Here is a 23,104-nt window from a genome sequence, read left to right as displayed (position 1 = left end):
AGGTACACGAAAAGTTGCTCAACATCCTTAGTCATCAGGAAATGCAAGTCAAAACCCCAGTAATATTGCTCCACACCTGCTAGAATGGCTATTATCAAAAAGACAAGAAAGAACAAGTGCTAGAGAGGACGGAGAGCACAAGGAACCCTTGTGCACTCTTGGTTGGAAAGGAAATTGGCCCAACTACTATAGAAAGCAATATGGAGAGTCCTCCAAAAATTATAAATAGAACTACCATCTGATCTAATGATTCCACTTCTGGGTGTATCCCCAAAAGAAATGAAATCACTGCTTCACAAATATATCTGCATCCCCATGTTTACTGCAGCATTATTCACAAGGGCCAAGACACGGAAACAACCCGAAAGTCTGTCAAGGGATAAATGGGTAAAGAAAAGGTGGGACCTTATACAGTGGAATATTATTCAGCCATAAAAAAGAAGGCACTCTTGCCATTTGCAACAACATGGATGGACCTTGAGGGCATTGTGCTAAGTGCAACCAGTCAGCCAGAGAAAGATACCGCAGGATCTCACTTATAGGTGGAATCTTTCAGAGAACCGTTGGCGGTTGCCTTGGCTGAGGGGCAGGGGATGGTGAGGATGAGTAAAGGTGAGCAAATGATAAAATCTTCCAGCTAAATAAGTCCTGGAGGGGGGATGCACAGCATAGTGACTACCGTTAACAATACTGCACTGCATGTTTGAAAGTTGCTAAGAGAAACAATTATGACTACGTGAGCTGATGGACATTAACTATCCTTATTGTGGTGATCATTTCACAATATGTACATTGGTCAGATCTGTGTGCTCTACACCTGAACTACACCTCGACTAATACCATGTTAAATGTCAATTATATCTGTGGAAAAAAAGATATCAAAAGCAGTATTTGTGTCTTCTCAAGTCCTCAAACGGAAAAGAAAATTGAGTGAAGGACATAGAGTGAGGGTGTCACGAGGAGGTCTTTCTCCTTTGTCTAAGACAGTCAGTGAAACCCTCCATGGGCAGGTGACATCTGAGCGAGACCTGAACAGACGGACGGGCAGTCCTGTAAGTCTCTGGACAAAGATTATTCCCAGGAGAGGGAACAGCTCATGAGATGCCTGGGGCAGGAGCTTGCTTGAGTGTTGAGGAAGGGTCAGGAAGCCACGGCAGCCGGAGGACATGGGGTGAGCGGGACAGCAGAAGCAGGGGCAGGAACCAGCTGCATAGGGGCAGTGCTGCTACTCACGGGGTTGTCTGCAAGGAGCCAAGGAGCTTGGGCCAGAAAGCAGATGGTCCACATCACTAAGCGCCCTGTTGATTTCCAGTGACATTTTCTTCATTGCAAGACTTTCTCTACCAAAGCTCTGAGTGCTGAACCCTCTGGCAGAAACTCCTCATGTTCTTGCCGACCAACACTCTGAGTAGCCCCAATGTAGGGCCTGTGGGGAGGAGGTGGGGAAGGACTTTGGATCTTGGTGTGATTGAGATGTGAGTAGACAGGAGGGTTTTGAGCAGAAGAAGAACGACCTTGGGTTTGAAAGGAACTCCTCTCCGAGGATCAGAGATCTTACAGTGAGGAGACTTGTACGGGAAGGTGGGGACAAGGAGGCAGCAGGGAGACCTGTCACGAGACCGTCACAATACCCTCATTTAGGAGTGATGGCGGTTTGGACGAGTGCTTGCACTCTATTGAGAGGCTGTAGACAGATGGCAGGGTTTGTTGGTGGACTAGAAGCCTCCAGGATAATGCCAAGATTCCTGGCCTGAGCCCCTGCAGGATGCACTTGACTCTGCCTGAGAAGAGGAAGACTCAGGGAGGATGAGGTCGGGAGGTGGCAGGAATTAAGGTCTCGGCTGAGGAGATGCCCCGATGAGGTCTAGGAGAGATGCCCCAGCTTGACTTAACTCATGCTCCTCCAGTCCCCTTGCAAAGCACATGAAAGCCCGATGAGCTACACACGGCAATTCCTGGACTCAGTGATACCAGAGTCACACGTGGGCAGTGTGGGTCTGTGAGATGCTGGTTGCACCTCCCGGGCACTCAGGGCCACAGGGCCACTGGATCCCAACCTTGGTGCGACCAAAAGGCTGCAGAGGTGCGTGGCCCCAAGCCAGCACAGCATCTTGATTTCCCAGGGTTTCCCCTCCAGGAAGTAGCAACAGCTTCCTTACCAAGCTGTCTCTCCAATCCTACCTTGGAGGTCTTTCTGGAACCTGCAACTTAAGCCTGCTTCCAAATATAGGAGTAAAAAATTAAAAATTCAGTTAAAGAAGTAATATTTCTCTAAAAAAGGAAGGCAGGCCATTTAGGGACTGGTGATGATCCTGGGTCATCTATCAACCGAAGATTACGAGTTTTTAATTCCGTCCCCTGATGTCAAAACAGAGAGAGAGACAGAAAAAAGTCAGCCCCCAAGATATGTCATATGGACAAACACTGAAGAAGTTTGGGCTTCTTGGACGAATCTTAATCAGGTGTGTAAGGCTGGCCCAGAGCAGACATATCATTTTGATGTGGCTGACCCACAACCCCAGAGAGATGTGACCTTGCTGTCATGGAGCCCCCTGCAGCTCCAATGGTGAAATTATTACTCTAGTCCTGATATTCACACTGTGAGCAAAACGGGTCTGGCTCGCTCCCGCCGACGTTCCCTTTCTTATATTGGTGACCACACTGGACGTTGCTGTGTGTTGGGTCTCAGATGATCCCAGGAAAGCCCCGGCTTCTCTGTCTGGGGCCATGCCAGGGAGATCTGCCAGGAACAGCACCAGCGCCCCTGGATGGAGCCCCAGTCGTCTCTGCTCAACAGGCTCTGAGGCTACTTAGTGAAGTTTCACCTTTAGGCGCTAAGGTCTTCCCTCTTGGAAAATGGGGACTCAGACAGATCTTCCCCATCACCACAACACACAAAACCTCTTCCAGTCCCTACCTCTGCAGTATTTTCCTAAGACCAATATTTAGTGTAGACATTATGATGTCTATTTAATGCCATTATATTTGAGCCAAATAGTTGTGATCACCCGGCTCCCGACCTTGATTGTGGACTCAAAAATGTGTATCCCCGAAGTACATCAGGGCTGGAGAACATTCCCTCCGTGAGCTGGACAGAGGGAAAGGGGTGGAGCCAGCTAGAGACCTATGAGGACCCAAAGAGAAGTGAAAAAGCCAAACTGCTGGTGCTCATTGCCAACCTCCCAGGTTACCCTGTGGTGGTGCCGCCCTCTGGTGGCTGAAGTATGCATTACAGCCCCTGGTCTTTCTTTTTCCAAGAAGAGACTATCTGTCACCATGGTCACTCCTGGGGCAACCAGCTACATCAACGGCAGGACCCAATGTAAAGTGAAAATGCAGGGCTCCTTGTTCAAAAATCATTAAGAATTTCAAGATGGCAAAAGCACAGTACTACACCCGGCCACAGGCCCTTGTAAATGCTTGAGTGATTGCACAGATCACCAGCCTGGGAAGCCAGCCCTGCCTCACAGGGTAATGGATGTATTCATCCTCCATGTGAATTCCACATCAACTCAAGCCACCTTAAACCTACAGAAACGGTGAGCCCTGGCTGTCTTGCAATCCCCAACGGCAGAGCTTTGAGTTTCCTTTCTTTTGAAAATTTCACCTGGTATGTGGCTCTGGCCAAATCAATGACCAAATTGGCGATGATGCTAGCATGAAAAAAATCAATGAAACACATTGACTATATAAAAGTCTATAGGGGCGCCTGGGTGGCTCAGTCGTTAAGCGTCTGCCTTCGGCTCAGGTCATGATCCCAGGGTCCTGGGATCGAGCCCCGCATCGGGCTCCTGCTCCGTGGGAAGCCTGCTTCTCCCTCCCCCACTCCCCCTGCTTGTGTTCCCTCTCTCGCTGTGTCTCTGTCAAATAAATAAACAAAATCTTAAAAAAAAAAAAAAGTCTATAGTTACCCTCAAAAAAGAGGCAGCAAAACCCATCCCCTAACCTATCCCCGCTGGGGGTACCAAGAAACAACTCCTCTCCCTGAAAGCCTGGGTCCTGTCCTTCCAGCAGATACCAGGGTTCAGGGGTGAGGGAAGCCCCTTTGCACAGAAGGTGTGTGTGTCTGAACCCAGAGGGATGACAGTTAGTGACTGTCCTTGTACACAGTGGGTTCAGGCCAGGAACAGGATGGAGGATGGGGGTAGTGGGATGAGGGATGGCGTCTGGGGATGTGACATCCACAGGCATTAGGTGTCCCCTCAGGGCCCCACAGGATCTGAGGGATTAGAGAATGCTGAGGAGACAGATCTCCCCATTCCTATTGGGTGGATGGTTTTCTCGCCCTCGAAGGGGACGATGCATGAGTTTCTTGTGATCGCCATGACAAATTACCACACACTGTGTGGTTTAAAACAAGAGAGAGTTTATTCTACCACAGTTCTGGTGGCCAGAAATCCAAAATAAAGTATCGGCAGGACCACATTCCCTCCAGAGACTCTAGGAGACATTCTGTCCCTTTCCTCTTCCAGCTTTTGGTGGCCGATGGCATTCCTTGGCTTGTGGCTGAATCACTCCAACCTCTGCCTCTGGCTTCATGTGGCCTTCTCCTCTGTGTGTCTTCTCCTCTTCCATTTCTTATAAGGACACTTCTCATTGGATTTAGGACTCACACAGATACCCCAGGATGATTTTATCCCAAGATCCTTAACTTCATTGTATCATCAAAGAAACTTTTTCCAAATAAGGTCACATTCATAGGCTCTGGGGTTTAGGACGTGGACATATCTTTGTGGGGGCGGGGGGGTCACCATTCAACCCACTACAGACAGCCTGACCCTCTGGTCCAGTCCCTGATGGGATTAGGGGTGATGTTCAGAACAGCACACATGGGGCTTCCCCTAAACTGTGATGAGTCCCCCTAAGTCTAGGCTTGCCCTGCAGTCTACAGGAGTGGGCGGTGGGGGGGGGGGGAATTGGAGGGGCAAGCAGGAGGCCCCAGGAGAAATCTGCCAAACAGACTCAAACATGGACCCCCAAAGACCACCAGCCTGAACCCTAAACACAGTCAAGTTTTTAGAAAAAGAAGGGCTTTCTAAATATCACGTGCAGTGTGGGACCCTTGTATAGATCCTGGCTAGAGAAAAATGGCATAAAATACATTTGGGGACAAGCAACAAAAGTGAAAATCATAAACTGGACCTCATCAAAAGTGAAACCTTTTGTGCTTCAAAAGACATCGTCACAAAAGTAAAAAAAATAACCCGCACAACAGGTGAAAAAATTTTGCCAACCACATATCGGATAAGGGACTTGTATCTGCAATATACAAAGAGCATACACAACTCAATAATAAAAAAACAAATATTTCATATTAAAAATTGGCAAAGGATATAGACAGATGTCTAAAGAAGATATACAGGGGCTCCTGGCCGGCTGTCGGTGGAGCATGCGACTCTTGATACGACTCTTGAGGTTGTGAGTTCGAGCCCCACCTTGGGTGTAGAGATTACTAAAAAATAAAATCTTAAAAAAACATTTTTTTTTAAATAAAGAAGATATACAAAGGACCAATAAGCACGTGGAAAAATGCTCAATATTATTAGCCTAAGTGAAATGCAGATGAAAACCACAGTGGGGTACCACTGGCCACCCATCAGCACGGCAGAATCACAGACGGATAGTATGAATCCTCATACACTGCTTGTATGGGCTGCTTTGGAAAATATGAGGGCCGTTCCTCAAACCATTAAACATCGAGTTACCATATGATGCACCCATTCCACCCCTAGGCATATGCCCAAGAGAAAGGAAAACATACATTCCTCCAAAACTCTTACATAGCACTTTATTCCCAATAACCAAAATGTGGAAACAACGCAAATGTCCATCAACCTATGAATAGACAGACAAATGCAGTATAGCCAGACAGTGGAATATTATCTGATCATAAAAAGGAATGGGAGGGCGCCTGGGTGGCTCAGTCAGTTAAGCGTCTGCTTTTGGCTCAGGTCATGATCCCAGAGTCCTGGGATTGAGCCCCGCATTGGGCTTCCCTCTCAGTAGGGAATCTGCTTCTCTCTCTCTCTCTCTCTCTCCCCCTCTTGCCCCCCCCACTGCTCATTCTCTCTCTCTCAAATAAATAAATAAAATCTCTTAAAAAATGGGGCTCCTGGGTGGCTCAGTCGTTAAGCGTCTGCCTTCAGCTCAGGTCATGATCCCGGGGTCCTGGGATCGAGCCCCGCATCGGGCTCCCTGCTCAGCGGGAAGCCTGCTTCTCCCTCTCCCACTGCCCCTGCTTGTGTTCCCTCTCTCTCTGTGTCTCTGTCAAATAAATTTTTAAAAATCCTTAAAAAAATATTTTAAAAAATGAAAATAAAGCTGTTCATATATTTTAAACAGAGCCTTTCAGCAAGTCTGGGGCAGATCCTATTGCTCTGTTACCAATGACCACAGACTTGTGGGGAAGTTTGAACATGGATGGGGTATTCGATGTTAGGGAATTATGATTCTGTCAGGTATTGCCAATGGCGTGAGAGGGAATGCTCATCTTCGAAGAGAGGCAGCTAGAAACATTCAGGGAGAGTGTGATGACGTCTGTAATTAAGTCGTAAATGTTCCAGAAGAAAACTAGTAGATGATAGATAAGTAGAGACAAACGGATGACAAATATGATCCAAAAAATGATGACTCTGTGGTGGATATGTGACTGATTTTCTTTCTGTTTGTATGTTACACGTTTTTCGAAATGAAAAGATAAATACTTTCCCCTCTATGTAAACATCAACATCAGGCAAATGTGTGTCTGTATCCTATTTAGAGAGGAAAACAGATGGGATGGAAATTCCCAATTTAAGTAAACTCTGGGGAGGGCGCCTGGGTGGCTCAGTCCATTGAGCATCGGACACTTGATCTCAACTCAGGTCTTGATCTCAGGGTCGTGAGTTCAAGCCCCACATCAGGCTCCATGCAGGGCCAAGGGAACAAACTCTGGGGATATCAGGTGCTAAACTCCCACCTCATGAAATGTAAGCTCTCCAAGAGCCAGAGTATCTGAGGCCCTGACTGCTGAGATCCGCCCCCAGCCTGGCACTGGCCCCTTCCCCAGGCGGTTGCCCCTGCCGATCCGAGGGCAGCCAGCAGCCAGGGCGGGCGTGGCACAGGGCGCTGGAGCCCAAAGGGAGGCCGGCTCCAGACTGCACTGCGTGCTCCAGAGACCCACGGTCAGGTGCAGCCTCTCTCCATCAGCCCTCACCTCTGCAATGATGCCCCGAGCTGTCGGTGCGGGCGTGCAGGTGGCCCACTGTGCAAGGATCTGCCCGTCCACTAGAGCTGTTGTGTTTTACGACAGAATGTCTTCTAAAGCTGGCGTGATTTCGCTCGTTGAGGGTGAAGTGAAAACGTCTGTGCATTCGAACCACTGTTGGAGTTGGGGCCGCTGGGGCTGGCGTCCCTCCAGGTCTCTAGGAAGTCCTGTGCCTTAGCTCACGCCGCTTCTCGTATCCTAGGGACAAGGCCAGCTACAAGGCGACCCGAGGCCCCCCCGAAGGGTCTGGGCAGTCAGGCTACCTCCTGCTGCGGATGCCAACTCAGGAGGGAGGAAAATTGGAAACCTGGGTTTGGAAGATGGAGCCAGATAAGGGAAGAGACTGGAAGATTTGAAAAGATGGCAAAGATTGACGCCACATGCAAGGTGACAGCTCAGCTACCGACAGGCAGCTCACCTCAGTAAAACTTGCACTGACAAAGCAAAGAGGTGAGGAAGGCTTTCATTCGAGGCCAGTGCAACAGGGGAGGACGACTGAACTCGGCTCTCCTGAAACACAGCTGGAGAGACTTTAAATTGGGGCAAGGGAATTACAGGCCGTCTTTGTTGGCTAATCAGCCTTCCTTGAAAGAACAGTGAAAGTTCTCATAAAACCCTGACAGAAGGTAGTTTTACATCTCCATTTGAAAGGTGACCCACGGAACTTAGGTCCCTCAGAGCCCGGGAGATGCGGGCACTTGTCTGCAGGAGGATTCATTTCAGAGGGATGGACCTCTGAAGCCAGTCAGTCCCTGGGTCCTAAGACTGACGTGAGGCTTTGTAAAATTTTTTTAAAGATTTTATTTATTTATTTATTTATTTGAGAGAGAGAGAGAGCATGAGGTGGGGGGGAGGGGCTAAAGGAGAGGGAGAAACGGACTCCCTGCTGAGCAGGGGGCTCGACTGGGGGCTCGATCCCCCATGAGCCTGGGATCATTACCTGAGCAGACGCTTAACGACTGAGCCACCCGGGCGCCCCTTGAACCTGCTTTCTGCTCAGTGGGTGGGAAACTCAGCTACATCTCTCGGACCTGGTCTGCATCTCCATCAGCAACCTTCGGTTATGAAGAGGGACAAAACAGGTAAGAGACAGTGAATGGCCTGAATGTCATCACTCAGAAAGCTGTGCTTGCTGGCATTTTCCATGGAGACACATTTCTCTCTATTGTTACTTCCCCTTGATCAAACATTATCCCCAAGGAAGATTATTCTTTTTTTTTTCTTTTTTTTCTTTTTTTTTCTTTTTTAAAGATTTTATTTATTTATTTGAGAGAGAGAGAATGAGAGAGAGCGAGTACATGAGAGGGGGGAGGGTCAGAGGGAGAAGCAGACTCCCCGCCGAGCAGGGAGCCCGATGCGGGACTCGATCCCGGGACTCCAGGATCATGACCTGAGCCGAAGGCAGTCGCTTAACCAACTGAGCCACCCAGGCGCCCTTTTTTTTTTCTTTTAAAGATTTGTCTATTTATTTGAGAGAGAGGGAGAGAGAGCAACGGGGGAGGGGGGGGTGTTGTGCACAGGGAGAGGGAGAGAGAGAACTTCAAGCAGACTCCCCACTGAGCTCCCAACAGGGGCTCAATCTCACAACCCTGAGATCATGACCTGAGCCGAAATCAAGAGTCGGATGCTTAACCGACTGAGCCCCCAAGAAGCCCCCCAGGAAGACTATTCTTGATCCTAAAACATGGCTGGTCTCACTGGATCTGTCCTGATTATTTACAGAGGTGCAGAAGGCTCGCATACCCACCGCAAAGATTGCTCTGATGCAGGTTTTCTTAAGGAATCTCAGATTGGACGTCTAACAGCCTCTTCCCTTTAAAAAAGCCTCCCCCCTCAGATTTCTTCTGCATCTCTACAGCTTTACGTGACATCCTCTCTCCTCCAGGTCCCCAAAATACCCATCAAGTTGACCTTAGCTCCTTAAAGGGTGGGGTCATATCTGATCCAGTGGGCATCAGTCTCAACTAGGACATTGGAATCAGAGCCTTGATTGTCTCACCGATGTTTCCAAGTATATTCCATTAACAAAGAGGAGAGTCTTACTGAACCCGCCATGCTGTCCTTGCAGAGTGAGCGTTCCCTCCCTAGTGCCCCCCCAGCACCCCCTCAGTGTCCTGCCTCCCATCTCTTTCCTCCCAAGAGCAACCCAGACCCCGTAGCAACAGAGCCCTCCTCAGCCCTCATGACGCCCACAGCCTGGACACAGCTGCCGAGAGACCCCGGACTGCCCCCAGCTTCTTTCTGGAGTGCCTCACAGGGGAGAGGAACTCTTCATCTGCACGCTCTTGGGGTGTCTTTCTCCTTCCCTGGGTGCTGGGGTCTGACTTCCAACACCCTCCCCCACCGCCACAGCAGATCTCCCAGGAGCTGCCAACCTGGCTAAGGTTGGCAAAGGAGGACCAGTTTGGGGATGGACCTGAACCCCTTAAATCCCCTGCACCCCTCTCCTAGTCTTGGAGGACTCCACTGGACAAAAAGCACCAGGTTGTTTTCAAGGAGGAAATTCCCACAGCTAGGGACTCAGCACCCACCTCTTCCACCAACATCTCATTTCTCTGGGAACATCCTCACTCCCAACTAGAACGTAGTTTTTTTGTGGGTTTTTTTGTTTGGTTGGTTGGTTGGTTGGATTTTTAATGGACCTTGAGACCTTGTTTGGAGGTTCTAGCAGGGGAGCGTAGCTACTCATATACCCTTGACTGAAGAACAGTCCTCCTCTATCGGGGAAGGTCGTCCTCTTGGACTGAGTGCAAAGCTTCAGGAAGGACGCACACGGAGCAGTGAGGGAGGAAGGGGACACCCCCCTAGCCAGCCAGATTGGCCGAATCAACCCTGGCGATCAATGGGGTGACAGATGTCACAGCCGGATTGCCCCCACATCCTTTTTTTTTTTTAACTAGAAAGTGTTTTGATGAAGAATTGCAAAAATGTCAGCATGTGTTTGTCTTCACTGGGAGCAATGATTCTATGAATGTCCAAATGTCTCCCCTGAAGAGCTGTCTCTCCCCAGGCTGGAGCCCTCCACCCGCTGACTTGGCCTCTTTTCTGCAAACGTAGACCTCCGGGAATAGTTACACGTGCAGTGGGCTTCTCCTTGGCCGGCCACCATCCACAGATATGACACATTTGCAACACATCTGGGAACATCTAGAAACCCCCACCGCTCCTCTGCTCACACCCACATTCCATTTTCAAACGTCTCAAATAGTGCTGTGCAGTAGAAGTACAACGGGAGAATCGTATGTAATTTAAAATTTTCTAGCAGTCATATTTAAAAACGGAAAAAGGGGTGCCTGGCTAGCTCAGTTGGTTAAGCATCAGACTCTTGATTTTGGCTCAGGTCATGGTCTCAGGGTCCTGGGATTGAGCCCCACGTGAGGCTCCCTGCTCAGCACGGAGTCTGCTTCTCCCTCTCCCTCTCCCTCTGCCCCTCCCCCTGCTCTCTCTCCCTCCCCCCCTTAAATAAAAAGGGGAACTGGGGAGTTGTTTAATGGGTCCAGTTTCGGGGTTATAAGATGAAGAGTTCTGGAAACAGATGGTGATGATGGTTGCACAACAGTGTGGATGGATTTAATACCACTGAGCTGTACACTTAAAAATGGAGAAAATGGTAAATTTTATTATATATATTTTACCACATTAAAAAATTTTCAAATACCCAGGTGAAATTCACTTTAGTAATATTTTTATTTATCCCATTATGTGGAAAATATTAGCATTCCAACAAATTTTTTAGATTATTGAACTGTTTTTTATTCTTTTTATCATACTAAGCTTTTGAAATGCGATCTGTGGTTACGCGTCCTGCACACCGCAGTTCAGACCAGCCACGTTTCAGTGGCCACTTGCGGGCCCTGGCCACGGTACTGGACGGCCTTGATCATCAGCAAGCATCTCCCATCCTATCTGCAAAGACCCACGTGTCCCCTGCAACACTCTTGCATGCAGTTCATCGGCAAATAAACCTGCAAACCTCCCACATGGGCAGCAAACCCCACAGGCCAGCCCCTCAGTCTGGGTGCAGACAGACATCTTCAGAGAATGCATTTGCTCAGGTTGATTCCCAACCTTGGCAGGTTGATCTGACTGCAAAAGCCCCCTCCTTTGCATAAATTTGCATCTCATTCATGTGTCAATCAGAAGCACCTAGCAGGGCCTCAGATGGTCATCTCGAAGTCAGGGAGGTGGTGGTGTGGGGCTGAGCAGGAGGCCCCCAGGTGTCCCTCCTCCTGCTTCCCCTCAGGCTCTTCCTCCTCCTCTTCCTCCTCCTCTTCCTCGATGAGGCTCTCCTCCTCTTCCAGGAAGGTGACCAGTTCCTCCCGCAGTGCCCCCATCTCCAGTCCCAGACTGCACAGCTGGCCCAGCAGCTGGACGTCCACTTGGCGGAGGTGCCCCTGCCAGTGGGAAGGTGGAGTCATGGGCATCCCACCCCAGAGGGCGGGGGGGGGGGGGGGATATCAGCGTGCCCCTGACCTCAAGCCTGTTCGAGTCCTGGCCAAGATTCTTTGCTTGACCAAACTTCAGCTAAGCTCCTAAACCTTCTCCCGGGCCCATCTGTGCGCTTCCTTGTAAAATCCTGTTTTACCAAGAATCTCCCATCCTCCACGTCTGATCACTCCCAATATCTCATCTGTTTACTCATCCCCCATCCACGCCCAGGCCCCGCCTCATCTCCCCCGCCTGCCTCCAGCATGAATCCTGTTGGTCCATTCAGCCAGATGCCATGCCTAGTGATTTCCCATCTGCTGACCCCCACCCTCTCCTTCGCTAGAAATCCCCACTTGCCCCTGCTGTGCTCAGAGCTGAGCCCACCTCTCCGCAGCCCCCCTCCCCCCCCGCTACAGTGGCCCCTACACCTACCACTTCACCGTCTTTTTTTTTTTTTTTTAAGATTTTATTTATTTATTTGACAGAGAGAGAGAGACAGCGAGAGAGGGAACACAAGCGGGGGGAGTGGGAGAGGGAGAAGCAAACTCCCCGCGGAGCAGGGAGCCCGATGCGGGGCTCGATGCGGGGCTCGATCCCAGGACCCTGGGATCATGACCTGAGCCGAAGGCAGACCCTTAATGACTGAGTCACCCAGGCGCCCCACTTCACCATCTTTAATAGATGCCATAAGTAAGCTTCTCTTTAACAATCCGGGCCCGCGGCACAGGGCAGGGTCCTCACCTTGTCCCGGACCTTGACTGTCAGCTGGCTTCTCCCAGGGGCTCTTGATCTCTGCCTCTGTCTCTCCCTGGCTTTGTCTCTCCATTTCGTCGTCCCTCACTGTCTCTGTGTCTCTGTGCCTCCCTTACGATGTCTCTCTGCTCTCTGCCCCACCTTGCCTGTCTCTGCCTCTGTCTCTGTCTTTCCATATCCGTTTCTGTCTCTATTTCTCTGCCCCTGCCTTTGACTGTCTCTCTCTGTCTCAGATTTAATTTGAGTCTGTCTCTGTTGTCGCTCTCAGTCTCTGCTTTCTATCTCTGTCTCTCCCTCTGTTTGTCTCTGTCCCTGTCTCTCTCTACTCCCTTGTCTCACTCTTTGGATTTATCTCTCTGTCTCTCTGCTTGTTTCTCTTTTATTGTCTCTCAATTTCTGTCCTTCAATCTCTGGTCCTTTGCAATTCCATTCGTTCCCATACACGCACCTGTTCTCTCTCCCCACCCCCACCTGCACCCCATCTCTTGCCCCTCCGAACCCCTCACTCACCAGCTCCTCCCAGATCCACAGCAGACTCTCCCTGGCACCTGCAGTGTCTGCCCCTGGGGACAGGAGGGTCTGGCCAGCTCTCCCCACTGGGGGGACCTCCCTCAGGGCCTGGGGAGGGGGGCCCAGCCCCGGAGGCACCAGTCCCGCCTGCCTCAGTTGCCTCCAAAGCTCCATAGTCCCTGAGCAGTGGCAGCCAGGAGCAGAAAGTGACAAGGTCCAGAATGACCCAGTCCTCTGAGGAGCCGGCGAGGCAAGGGGGGAGCAAAGGGCGTGAGGGGGTGCCTGGGTCAGCATTTCAAAGTCCGCTCTCCGGTGAGAACTGACAGCCTCACGAGGATTTTCTTCCTTCTAAAGTCTAACTTCAACTCTGCTCACAAGGGTCCAGCCACGGCCCCTCTGGCAGAGGCAAAACCCCCACCCCTCTTGACCCCTTCTCAGGCCGAACCCCTCGTGGGGGCTGGGTGTCTGTGGATGGCTGGCCTCACCTGTCCCGCCCTGGGTCTCTCCTGGGCCCCTCCCCACCCCCTCCTCCTCAGCCTCCATCCTTCCTTCCTCTCTACTCTCTGGCTTGCTCCAGCTTGGACCTTGTCTTCTGCACTTGGGCCACCCCAGGGTTTCCCAATTAGTGTGTCTGAGGAGCCCCGATCCCTCAGCTGTGGTACCTCTGTCCAGGCTACTGGCTAACTGAGCGGCCAGCTCTGCTGACCCCTGACCTGCCCACGGATACCATCACTGTTAGCGAGGGCCCTGCCACGGCGAAGACTGGGACGCGGCCTCCCTCCGCTTCCAGAAGCCGCCACCACCGCAGTCCTTGGCTCATTGCCCCTTCCCTGTATCACTCTTGCACCTACCACCACATCTCCTACTGACTGACCCCCTGCCTCGATCTAACGGGACCCTTGTCATCGAATTGGGCCCATCCTGATCGCCCAGGATAATCTCCCCATCTCCAGATTCTTTTTTTTTTTAATCTTTTCTTTCTTTTTTTTTTTTTTAGATTTTATTTTTATTTTTCGACAGAGAGAGAGAATGCAAGCAGGGGGAGTGGGAGAGAGAGAAGCAGGCTTCCCGCTAAGCAGGGAGCCCGATGTGGGACTCGATCCCAGGACCCTGGGATCATGACCTGAGCCGAAGGCAGACGCTTAACGACTGAGCCGCCCAGGCGCCCCCCATCTCCAGATTCTTAACTTGATCACATCTTCCATTTACCATATAAAGTAACAGATTCACAAGTTCCAAGGATCAGGGCATGAGTTTTTTTTTTGGGGGGGGGTCCATTATTCAGCCCACCACACCTGCCTTTCAAACCTGTCACTTTCCTGGTCTCCCCGTCTCCCCATCTCCCTAAGTGGCATCCCTATCCCTTTAGTTTCTGGAGCTATTGGCTCAACCTTCAAAATAAACTCATAATCTGAGCACTTCTCACCAGTTCCTATTGGCCCACCCCTGCTCCTGTCTCCATTCCTCTCTTGCCTGGACTCCTGCAGTAGCCTCTTTGCTGGCTCCAACTTCCACCCTTGCTGCCTAAAGTCTGTTCTCCACCTGGCACAAATGATATTTTTTTAAAAGACTTTATTTATTTATTTGACAGAAAGAGAGAGAGAACAAACACAAGCAGGGGGAGGGGCAGAGGAAGAGGGAGAAACAGGCTCCCAACCGAGCAGAGAGCCTGACACTGGGCTGGATCCCAGCACACTGGGATCATAACCTGAGCCGAAGGCAGACACTTTACTGACCGAGCCACCCAGGCGCCCCGAAATGATCTTTGAAAAACATAAATCGGGGCGCCTGGGTGGCTCAGTCGGTTAATCGTCTGACTTGATTTCAGCTCAGGTCATGGTCTCCCAGTCATGGGATCTAGCCCCGAGTCGGGCCCTGTACTCAGCACAGTCTGCTTGTCCCTCTCCTTCTGCTCCTCCCCCCACTTGCTCTCTCTGTATCTCTAAAATAAATAAATAAAATAAAAAAATAAATAAAAGGCATAAATCAGATCATGATATGCCCCTGAGAATGGAATTCGGCACAGTCAGCTTCCTGCCCACCTCTCTGACCTCATCTCCTACTTCTCTGTGCCAGCTGGTTCCCACCCCTGGGCCTTTGCACTCGCTGTTAGTCTGCATGGAATACCTTTCTCCCAGATCTTTGAACAACTGTTTCCTTCTCATCCTTCACCTCCGCTTAAATATCACCTCTTCAGAAAGGCCTTTGCCGATTCCCTTACCCCCTAGTCACTGCCAATTATATTGCCTGTTCTTATGTGCCTCTTATCAAACATTATCTGAAATTATCTTGCTTATTCATTTGTTTCTTGTCCATCCTCTCCCCACCTGGAATGCTGACTCCCTGAGATAAGGTCTGTCTTGTTCACCATGGTAACCTGAGCACCCAAAACAGTGCAGGCCACGTGGCAGGTGTTCAGTAAACCTCTGCGAATAAATGAATGATTCTACCCACAAGACTTCACATTAAATCTTCACACTGAGAGAGAGCGCTGGACTCCAAAATGAAGTCGCGATCACAGTACTTTGAGATCTCACCTCTCTTACCCTAAAGTCTAACCTCACCACCCACTAGACCTTTTCCTTCCCTGACCCAGGCGTGAAGAATGACTGGGTCAGTTTCCTAGTCATTAAGGAGGTAGCGAATGAAAGCTGGAGGAAGAAGCAAGCTCAGGGGGACTGTGAGTACAGTCGGAGGGAGGGTACTCTAACAGGAAGGACTGAACGCTCTCCCAGGGAAAGGCTGCAGAGACTCACTGTTAAAGACCATGGAAATGGCTTTCGAAGCAATCTCTCAACTAGAGTAAAAAGTGCGGTGCCTTTAAAAGGAGAGCTGGAGCATGGAGGGGGCGTGGCCACAGGAAAAGACGTCTCAGGCTGAACCTTGAGGGTGGACAGAGAAAAACCGGCCCCTTCCGTTTACGTAATCCTAGCAAGATGGCGGCGCCCAGGGCGGTAAGTGACCGGAGCTCCTAGAGCCCCAAAATTGAAGTCCGCTCTGCTGCCCCGCCTTCAGGGTTTCTGTCAACACCCAGGCAGCAAGGGGCAAGAGAGAGCGGGAGCCCTCTCCCGCTAAGGCTTATGCTGGGAGCGCTGACATGCGACCTTCGAGAGCCGAGAAGGATCGGTGCGAGTCGCAGACAGCCGGGGCGCTTTAGAGAGGAAGCGGGGCGGGGACTTGGTGGAGAGAAACCAATGGGAAAGCAGGGAGCGCGTTCCGAAGATGGCGCACCCAGCCAATCAGAGGAAGGGACCCGATTGTGGGGGCTGGGAGTCGGGCGGGCGCGAGTGGGACCTTCCAGGGAAGCGGGTTTGGGTGAGTTTGGTGGAGAAGCTGGGGTTTGAGGTCCACGGGTAGGAGATCAAAGGGTACAGGTGAGGGAAGCTCATGGGAGAGTTATGCATTTTTATGGAAAGCCAAAGGGACGATGGAGGTCGGGGACAGGAACCAAAACGTGAAGGTGGAAGTTCCAAGGGAAAGACCTAAGGGAAATTAAGGGGAGAATTTGCGATATTCGAGGAGAGAATTTAGGAAGAAAGACCTAAAGTCAAGGAATGGGTTTAAGGAAGACTAAGGTGAGTGGTTGGGGACCTAGGAATTTTTGAGGGAAAATAAGGATTTGGGCAAATTACCGAGAAAATTTGGTTGAAGCAGAAAAAGAAATTGGAGCAGGCCAAGAGAACACTGAAGGGAAATTGAAGGAAGAGTTTGGGGGCTTTAACAGGTAAATTAAGGGTGATTTGGAGAGAAATTAAGATATTTTGGGGTTAAGAAATGGGTTATTCAGGAAGACTCCAGGGAAAATTGGATAAAATTAAGGGGGTATTTTGTGGGAAATTGAGAGGTCAGATAATAGAGGTCTTCAAAGAAAAATAAGGGTTTAGGAAAAGATCGGGGGGAAAATGGTAAGACCAAGAATGTTTGGCCAAATCAGAGAGAATTTAGGTTGATTAAGGGGAAGAACTTGGGAGAAACATGAGGAAATTTGGGGGATCTCAAAAGCAGAATTTGGAAGTTCTGAAAGGAGAATTTTGTGAACCAGGAAGAAGCAGTGGGGGGGGGCGGGGGGTGTGCAGGAGGAGGAGGACCAAGAACAGGGGGATCCAACTCTGACTCTCACAGGAGGCTCCAGGCTCAGCCTCTCCTTTCCTGTCCTCCCCAGCCCCTGCACCTGGTGATGCCAGTATGGAACCGGGGTGCCAGGGGCATCCGTGGCCTGAGCAGGGCAGTGGCCCCGGAGGGCAGTCAGAAGAAGGGGAGGTCCCTGCTCCAGTTCCTGGCTGACCGCTTCTATGACGTGCAGGCTCTCAGGGAGTACCTGCTCCAAAAGCAGGTGTTGAAGGTGCACCAGAAAAATCGGTGAGCACTCTTGGCGGGCACGACCCTGCTGCGGGGGCCTTACCAGGCAGAACTCAGATCCTGCCCCTGCAGCTGCTATACCAGGCCCGCCGAGTTGCATCCTCTCTGGCCACACCCTTCCCAAGGGCTCCAGCTCATATAGGTGACCCACTGCCCACCATCTCTTGGAGGTCACGCCGGCACCTCAAACCTAACATGGCCCACGGCAAACCCTTGATTTCCCCCTAAGAAAGTCTGCTCACCCCCAAGCCTTCCCATCCCAGGAAACAGCAGCACTGTCCCCAGTTACTCAGCCCAAATTCTAAGGAGTCTTCCTGATTCTTCTTGCTTCTCTGTCTTCCACATCCAGTCCACCAATAAAATACCAGACCATCCCAGATGTGCCCAGTTGTTAAGCTCCTCACTGTTCGTAGCCTGGTCTGAGCCCCTTCATTTTATGGTTGGTTGAGCGCAGTAATCTGAACTGGTCATCTTTTGCCCCCTCCAGTCTGTTACGGTCTATAAGTCATCCAAAGGACTCAAACTATAAAATAGAGGGGCGCCTGGGTGGCTCAGTCCGTTAAGCATCTGCCTTCGGCTCAGGTTCGAGTCTCCTGTCGGGCTCCTTGCTCAGTGGGGAGCCTGCTTCTCTCTCTCCCTCTGTTGCTCCCCTTGCTTGTGCTTGCTCGCTCTCTCCGTGAAATGAATAAATAAAATCTTAAAAAAACAACAACTAAAATAGAAAACCACCACCTTGCTTAAAGCCCTCAAATGGTTTCCCATTGCAACTACAATAAAAGCCGGACCCCAAGGCCTAACATCTGAGCTTTGAGACCCCTACCAGGGACTCCCCTTACCCCCACCAGCACGGTGTCCTTATTGATGTTTGTTCTACCTTCCTAAGTTGAGCCTCTGAGCATTTGCACCAGCTGTTCCCTTGGCCTGGCAGGCTCTTGCCTTGACCTTTGAATTTCTTCCCACCACTCAAATCTCTGCTCAAGCGTCACCTCCTGACACCCAAACTGAAGTAGCCTTCTCCCTCCCCAGCCCTGGCCCAAGCCACTCCTGAGTCAGTCCCTCTGTGTCACTTCCATCATGGATCTGCAATTTGCTCTTAACTTCCAGCTTTCTTATCTGTTTCTTCTGTAAATGAGCCTCACAGAGCAGGGACCGCTATCTGCCTTGGTGCCCAGCGCTTAATGGACACTCAGTAAATATTTGCAGCCTGGCTCAGTCCTGGTGCTGTGGACTCTGACCCTTGCAGCGGCAGGGGGGTGTGACGCCAGGGTGCAGTGCTCAGCCTCGGCCACTGTTCTCTCCACAGGCCCTTCACCTACATCAAGGAGCGCTTCGGTCCCCACGCCGCGGGCGCCTATTTCATCCTGAAGCAGGGAGGCGCGGTCAAGTATGAGGGCAAAAGTGTCAGCAGGGGGTGGGGAGGGAGGCCGTGGAGCGCTGAGCCCGAGGCTCTTGGGACTTCTTGTGCGGAGCTTGTTCCTGAGCTTCTGCTCCGTCACCTGTAAAGTGGGGCGGTGGTCGAATGGAACCTACAAGGTTTGCTGGAAAGATTCAAAGACATTTTGCAGTGGAAGCGCCTGGAACAGACCTGGTACAGCACAGGAGCTCAGTAAATGTCACTGTTCCTTTTCCTTCCTTCTCCCCTTCCTTTCTCCTTCTTCCCTTCCTCCTCTTTTTTCTCCCCTTTTTCCTCTTTTTTGAAAAACATAGCTCATGCACCTACCCCTCACTTGGCTCCAACTAAAATGTTCCCTTGGTTTGAGCACCTTCCTCCAGCACTTTCCTCAGAAACAGCACACACGTCTGAGTATGTCGGGTTTGTTTTTTTTTTGCCAGCCTATGAAGACTCTTGTAATTCTTGCCCTTTTCTCTGATGTTATGGGAGTTTTTCAAATAGGGGCGCCCGGGTGGCTCAGTCCGTTGAGCGACTCTTGATCTCAGCTCAGGTCTCTATCTCAGGGTCGTGAGTTCAGGCCCCATGTTGGGCTTCACGCTCGGCATGGAGCCTACTTTTAAAAAAAAAAAAGGCCAACCATCGCATCTTTCATGGGAATGTCGGGGACCCAGGGAGACCCCACACTGAGGGCTTTGTGCAGGGCCTGATGGGTAGCGAGTGCACCAGACGCGGGGCGAGCACGTCATCACACGGGGCCGGGGAGGGGAGGTGCCCTGCTCACACCCGCCGTCCCCTTCCAGGTTTCAGGGCGAGGAGTGGATCCGGTCAGATGCGCGTGGCCACTTCTCTCTTGACTTCGTGAAGTTCCAGGCGGTGCCCGTAGAGGCCGTCGATGCCAGTGGCTGTGCCATCAACTACCAGGGCCTGGACAGCCTCTGTGAGTGGGCGGAGGCGGGCGGGGCCATGCACTTGCCCTTCTGCAGCGGGCTCCAGAAAGGACCGCAGTGGCCTCCCCCCCCGCAGTGGCCCTGAAGGAGCTCCAGTCCCTGTGGCTGCAGCGCTGTCCCCACGTGGATGACTGGTGTCTCGGCCGCCTCCACCCGCTAGCCAACTCGTTGCAGGAGCTCTCGCTGGCCGGTTGTCCCCGAATCTCCGAACGGGGCCTCGCTAGCCTCCACCACCTGCAGTGAGACCGCAGCTCAGGCTGGGCCCCAAGCTTGGGGGGGGGGGCACCCGACACAGGCGGGGAGCGGGCGGTCGGGCAGTCCCCATAGCCCTGCCTCCACGACCGACCTGGAGCGCGTGTGGGGTCTGCCCAGGTGAGCATTCGCGGTGAATCTGTCCGGGGCGGGGGGGTACACGGACAGACACACAACCACTCCTGGTTTTTCTTCCTTTTTGTTTTAATGACAACTCGATGACGTTTACACGGTCGCAAACAGGAGGAGCCGGAGTGTGCATCTGGGGTCCCCACGGTGGATGTCTGTACTTGGCCAGCTCTAACATTCTCTGGGCAGCTACAGAGCGCGGGGCTGAAGCCGGGGCTGGCGCGCCCCCTCCACACCCTTCCCTGCACAGAGGCCCTCCTTACGTGGGCCTCCCCCTTGCTGCCTCCCCTCAGGAACCTCCGCAGGCTGGACATCTCGGACCTCCCCGCCGTGTCCAACCCGGGCCTCACGCGCATCCTGGTGGAGGAGATGCTACCCAGCTGCCAGGTTCTGGGGGCTGACTGGGCCCAGGGCCTCCCGTCGGGGCCGGAGGAGCAGTCCCAGGACCCGGCCAGCCCCATCCCTGCCTAGGCCTCGGCCCCCCGCCCCATCAAGCTGGGCGGCAGCGGGGCTTCCGTCTGGGTTCACTCCACATGGTGGGGGGGGAGCCGGCACCGCAAGCAGGTCCGAGGGGAGAGTGGGAGGCTGGCGTACCTGTTCCTCACCTCGGGGGCTCGGGCTGGCTGCACCCGGGGCTGAAAGGTCACAGCTCCTGTGTCATCGGTCAGGCCGCTCTTTCCACAGGCTTCTCTCCTGGGTTCCAACAGCCTCCCAGGCCCGGGGGAGGGGAGCCGCACTCCCCCAACCCCGTGACTTCCCCACACCTGGCCACTACCACGTCAGGAAACCCCGCTCTTAACTTGTCCCGAGACTCTTCTCAAAGTATCCTTACTCGAACGTGCTGCCGGCCCGGTTCCCTGTGGGGCACCCCTCAGCTCACCGCCCGCAGCGGCATCCCTGGCCTCCACTCGCCAAACGCCCGGAGACCCCCCTGCCCCCCCGCGTTCCCGCTAATCCGTCCGCTCCAAATGCAGCTCTTGTGAAAACAGGCCTGGGCCTTTGCAGTTTTCCCTCGCTAAGTGGCGTGGTAAGGCTTGTCGGTAGAGGGCGCCCGAGAGACCCCAGGAGGAGAGCCTCGGCTTCCGTGGGTGAGCTCTGCGCGCTCCCGGGCTCCTGCCGGGCGCGCGGCCTCCCCAGCAGGTGGATCCTGAAGTGCCAGGCGGCCGGCAGCTTCCCCGGCCCCCCCAGCAGTCTGAGAGCAGTGCCCCCCACTGAGGCACCCGCCTGCGGAGGGCTCTCCGCTGCGTCCCAGAAGGGGGATTTCAGCAGATGCCAAGGCTCCTTCTCCGTGAATCCTTTATTTCAATTCGCTGTTCAAAGTCAACAATTCCTGTTAAACTTCACCTGTTCGAATTACTGTGTGGTTTTTCTCTCCTGACTGGATCCACACTGATCCGGCACTGGCATCTGGAGTGTTCCAGGAAACGGACGCACCAAGAGGGGATTTGGGGTCGGTTCCGCGGCGGCGGGAAGCGGGCTGGGGAAACCCGCGGCGGCGCGCGGCCCAGCTCTGGCCCACCTCCGGCCGGGGGGTTGGGACGGGGTGCCGGCTGAGGAGCCCGGGGAGCCCCGGAAGCCCTGCGGCCGCTGCACCTGACCGCCGTGGCGGTGATGACAACTCCAAAGATAGGTGCTGGGCAGACTGCGGAGTGCCCTTGAGCGCTCACAGACAAGCGCAGGCTCGGGTCTGTTGGCTCAGCTCAGGCGGCCTTCTGAGAAGGGGACGGCGAGCTTCCGTGCTGCCCCCAAGGTCCTCGGAGCGCTGAAAGCGCGGCAGTTAAGTCTGCGGGCTGCCGAATCCCCAGTCTCGACCAGTTTCTCATGTGCAAGTGAGGGCGCCGCCTGGTACACAGAGGGACCCTGAAATCTGGAATGGAGTGGTCGATCTTGAACCCCCTAGTCACTCGAGCGCCCGTGCCCAGTGTGTGAGGGGACCAGCAGCCTGCCTGGGCTGGAAACGCTGTGCCCCCCTGCCCGGGGCCGATGCTCTGGCAGCGGGTGTCTGTTCTTCCTCAGACTCCTCACAAGCGCCCCTGCTCTCACCAGGCCCCCAGACCCCCAGGCTTACGCCCCAACAGGCTCCAGGACGCAGCCGCCCACGAGGACCCTGAGGGGGCAGCCTCTACACTAGAAGAATGGCAAGACTGGCAAACATACAGTCAGAAACCTGGGGGGGCAGGGCAGCTCCAGTCTAAGGACGTTAGACCAGTGAGGGCCAAGTTCACGGTCCGGGGCACGCACTTGAGGTAACGTAGCTAGCTAGTGCAGCTGGGTGGTTCTAATGGCTTTCTCAGGTCGCCGACTAGAACTCAACTCAAGCGCGGCCTCCGGTAACCGAAGGCACGGAGCTGAGCCGCCCTGGCATAATCCGGAGGGGGCACCCCCCAGAGCTCAGGGAGGTCAGTGTCGGACCAGGTTGCTCATGTGGGAGCCGCACTTCCACCCCCTACTGTGTTCCACAAGAAGGCACCTCTTGGGTCATTCTCGATGATGGACTGCTCCGTTCCCACTGCTGGGCGGTTTCTCCTGATTGGACTCTCATACCCAGAGCAACCCAAACCGTACCTTGAGATTTCCAACCACCCCCATGAGGGGCAGTGTCGGCACCCCTGGGAGAAGTGAGATGAGCTGGGGGGAGCTCTGGGGGCGGGGCGGGAGGGGGAGGCTGGGAGACCCCTCCCTGCCCCAGGGGCCCTGGCCGTCCTTGCCCACTCTGGCTTCTAGGGCCTTAATATCCGACACTTCCTCTGCACGCTTTCCTCCAGCTGCTCCCACGGGCTCCATTACTCGAACTTGGGGGTTGGAAATCAGCTCTGGACAGATAACCAGCGGCTGCTGACAGACAAGGTGCGAAGGATGAGAGGATCCAGACAGTCCTCCCAACCCAGGATGGAGCGAAGGGGGTCAGGCCAGGCTCAGTGGGGCCCTTGGTCAGGGATAAGGAGGCCCCGCCTGCCCACCTCCCCAGACGGCTGATGCAGCCCCAACAGCAGCGGCCCCGGAGGGCAGGGACGCAAACACAGGCAGACACCCTCTCCTGTCCCGGGGGGCCGGATGTGAGTGTTCCCGGAGTCACCGTGCAGCTGT

General features: G+C 53.1%; 2 protein-coding genes across 2 annotated transcripts; one reads left to right on the top strand and one right to left on the bottom strand.

The window, feature by feature from the left end:
- Window positions 1-10,938: 10,938 nt before the first annotated feature.
- Window positions 10,939-13,426, bottom strand: ERICH4 (glutamate rich 4). The gene is made up of 2 exons (XM_036094918.2): window positions 12,938-13,426; window positions 10,939-11,640 (listed from the first exon to the last, which is right to left on the bottom strand). Exons 1-2 carry the CDS (start codon window positions 13,229-13,231, stop codon window positions 11,404-11,406), a joined length of 531 nt encoding a protein of 176 aa, XP_035950811.2. The 5' UTR covers window positions 13,232-13,426; the 3' UTR covers window positions 10,939-11,403.
- A 2,351-nt stretch (window positions 13,427-15,777) lies between these two features.
- Window positions 15,778-21,370, top strand: DMAC2 (distal membrane arm assembly component 2). Its single transcript, XM_036094906.2, has 6 exons — window positions 15,778-15,891; window positions 17,100-17,296; window positions 18,600-18,680; window positions 19,490-19,626; window positions 19,713-19,875; window positions 20,311-21,370. Exons 1-6 carry the CDS (start codon window positions 15,874-15,876, stop codon window positions 20,486-20,488), a joined length of 774 nt encoding a protein of 257 aa, XP_035950799.1. The 5' UTR covers window positions 15,778-15,873; the 3' UTR covers window positions 20,489-21,370.
- The last annotated feature ends 1,734 nt before the right edge of the window (window positions 21,371-23,104 follow it).

The sequence above is a fragment of the Halichoerus grypus genome, chromosome 15 (assembly GCF_964656455.1).
Source record: "Halichoerus grypus chromosome 15, mHalGry1.hap1.1, whole genome shotgun sequence".
NCBI classification, from domain to species: domain Eukaryota; kingdom Metazoa; phylum Chordata; class Mammalia; order Carnivora; family Phocidae; genus Halichoerus; species Halichoerus grypus.
This window is presented reverse-complemented; position numbering and strand designations above follow the sequence as displayed.

Excerpts from the sequence above, each read along its gene's own strand:
- DMAC2 (XM_036094906.2), top strand. Across the intron at positions 19,627-19,712 it reads CCAGGGCCTGGACAGCCTCT|TGGCCCTGAAGGAGCTCCAG; the intron begins GTGAGTGGGCGG and ends CCCCCCCCGCAG. Across the intron at positions 19,876-20,310 it reads GCTAGCCTCCACCACCTGCA|GAACCTCCGCAGGCTGGACA; the intron begins GTGAGACCGCAG and ends GCCTCCCCTCAG.
- ERICH4 (XM_036094918.2), bottom strand. The coding sequence starts at position 13,231 with ATGCTGACCCAGGCACCCCCTCACGCCCTTTGCTCCCCCCTTGCCTCG. Across the intron at positions 11,641-12,937 it reads TGTGGATCTGGGAGGAGCTG|GGGCACCTCCGCCAAGTGGA; the intron begins GTGAGTGAGGGG and ends TCCCACTGGCAG.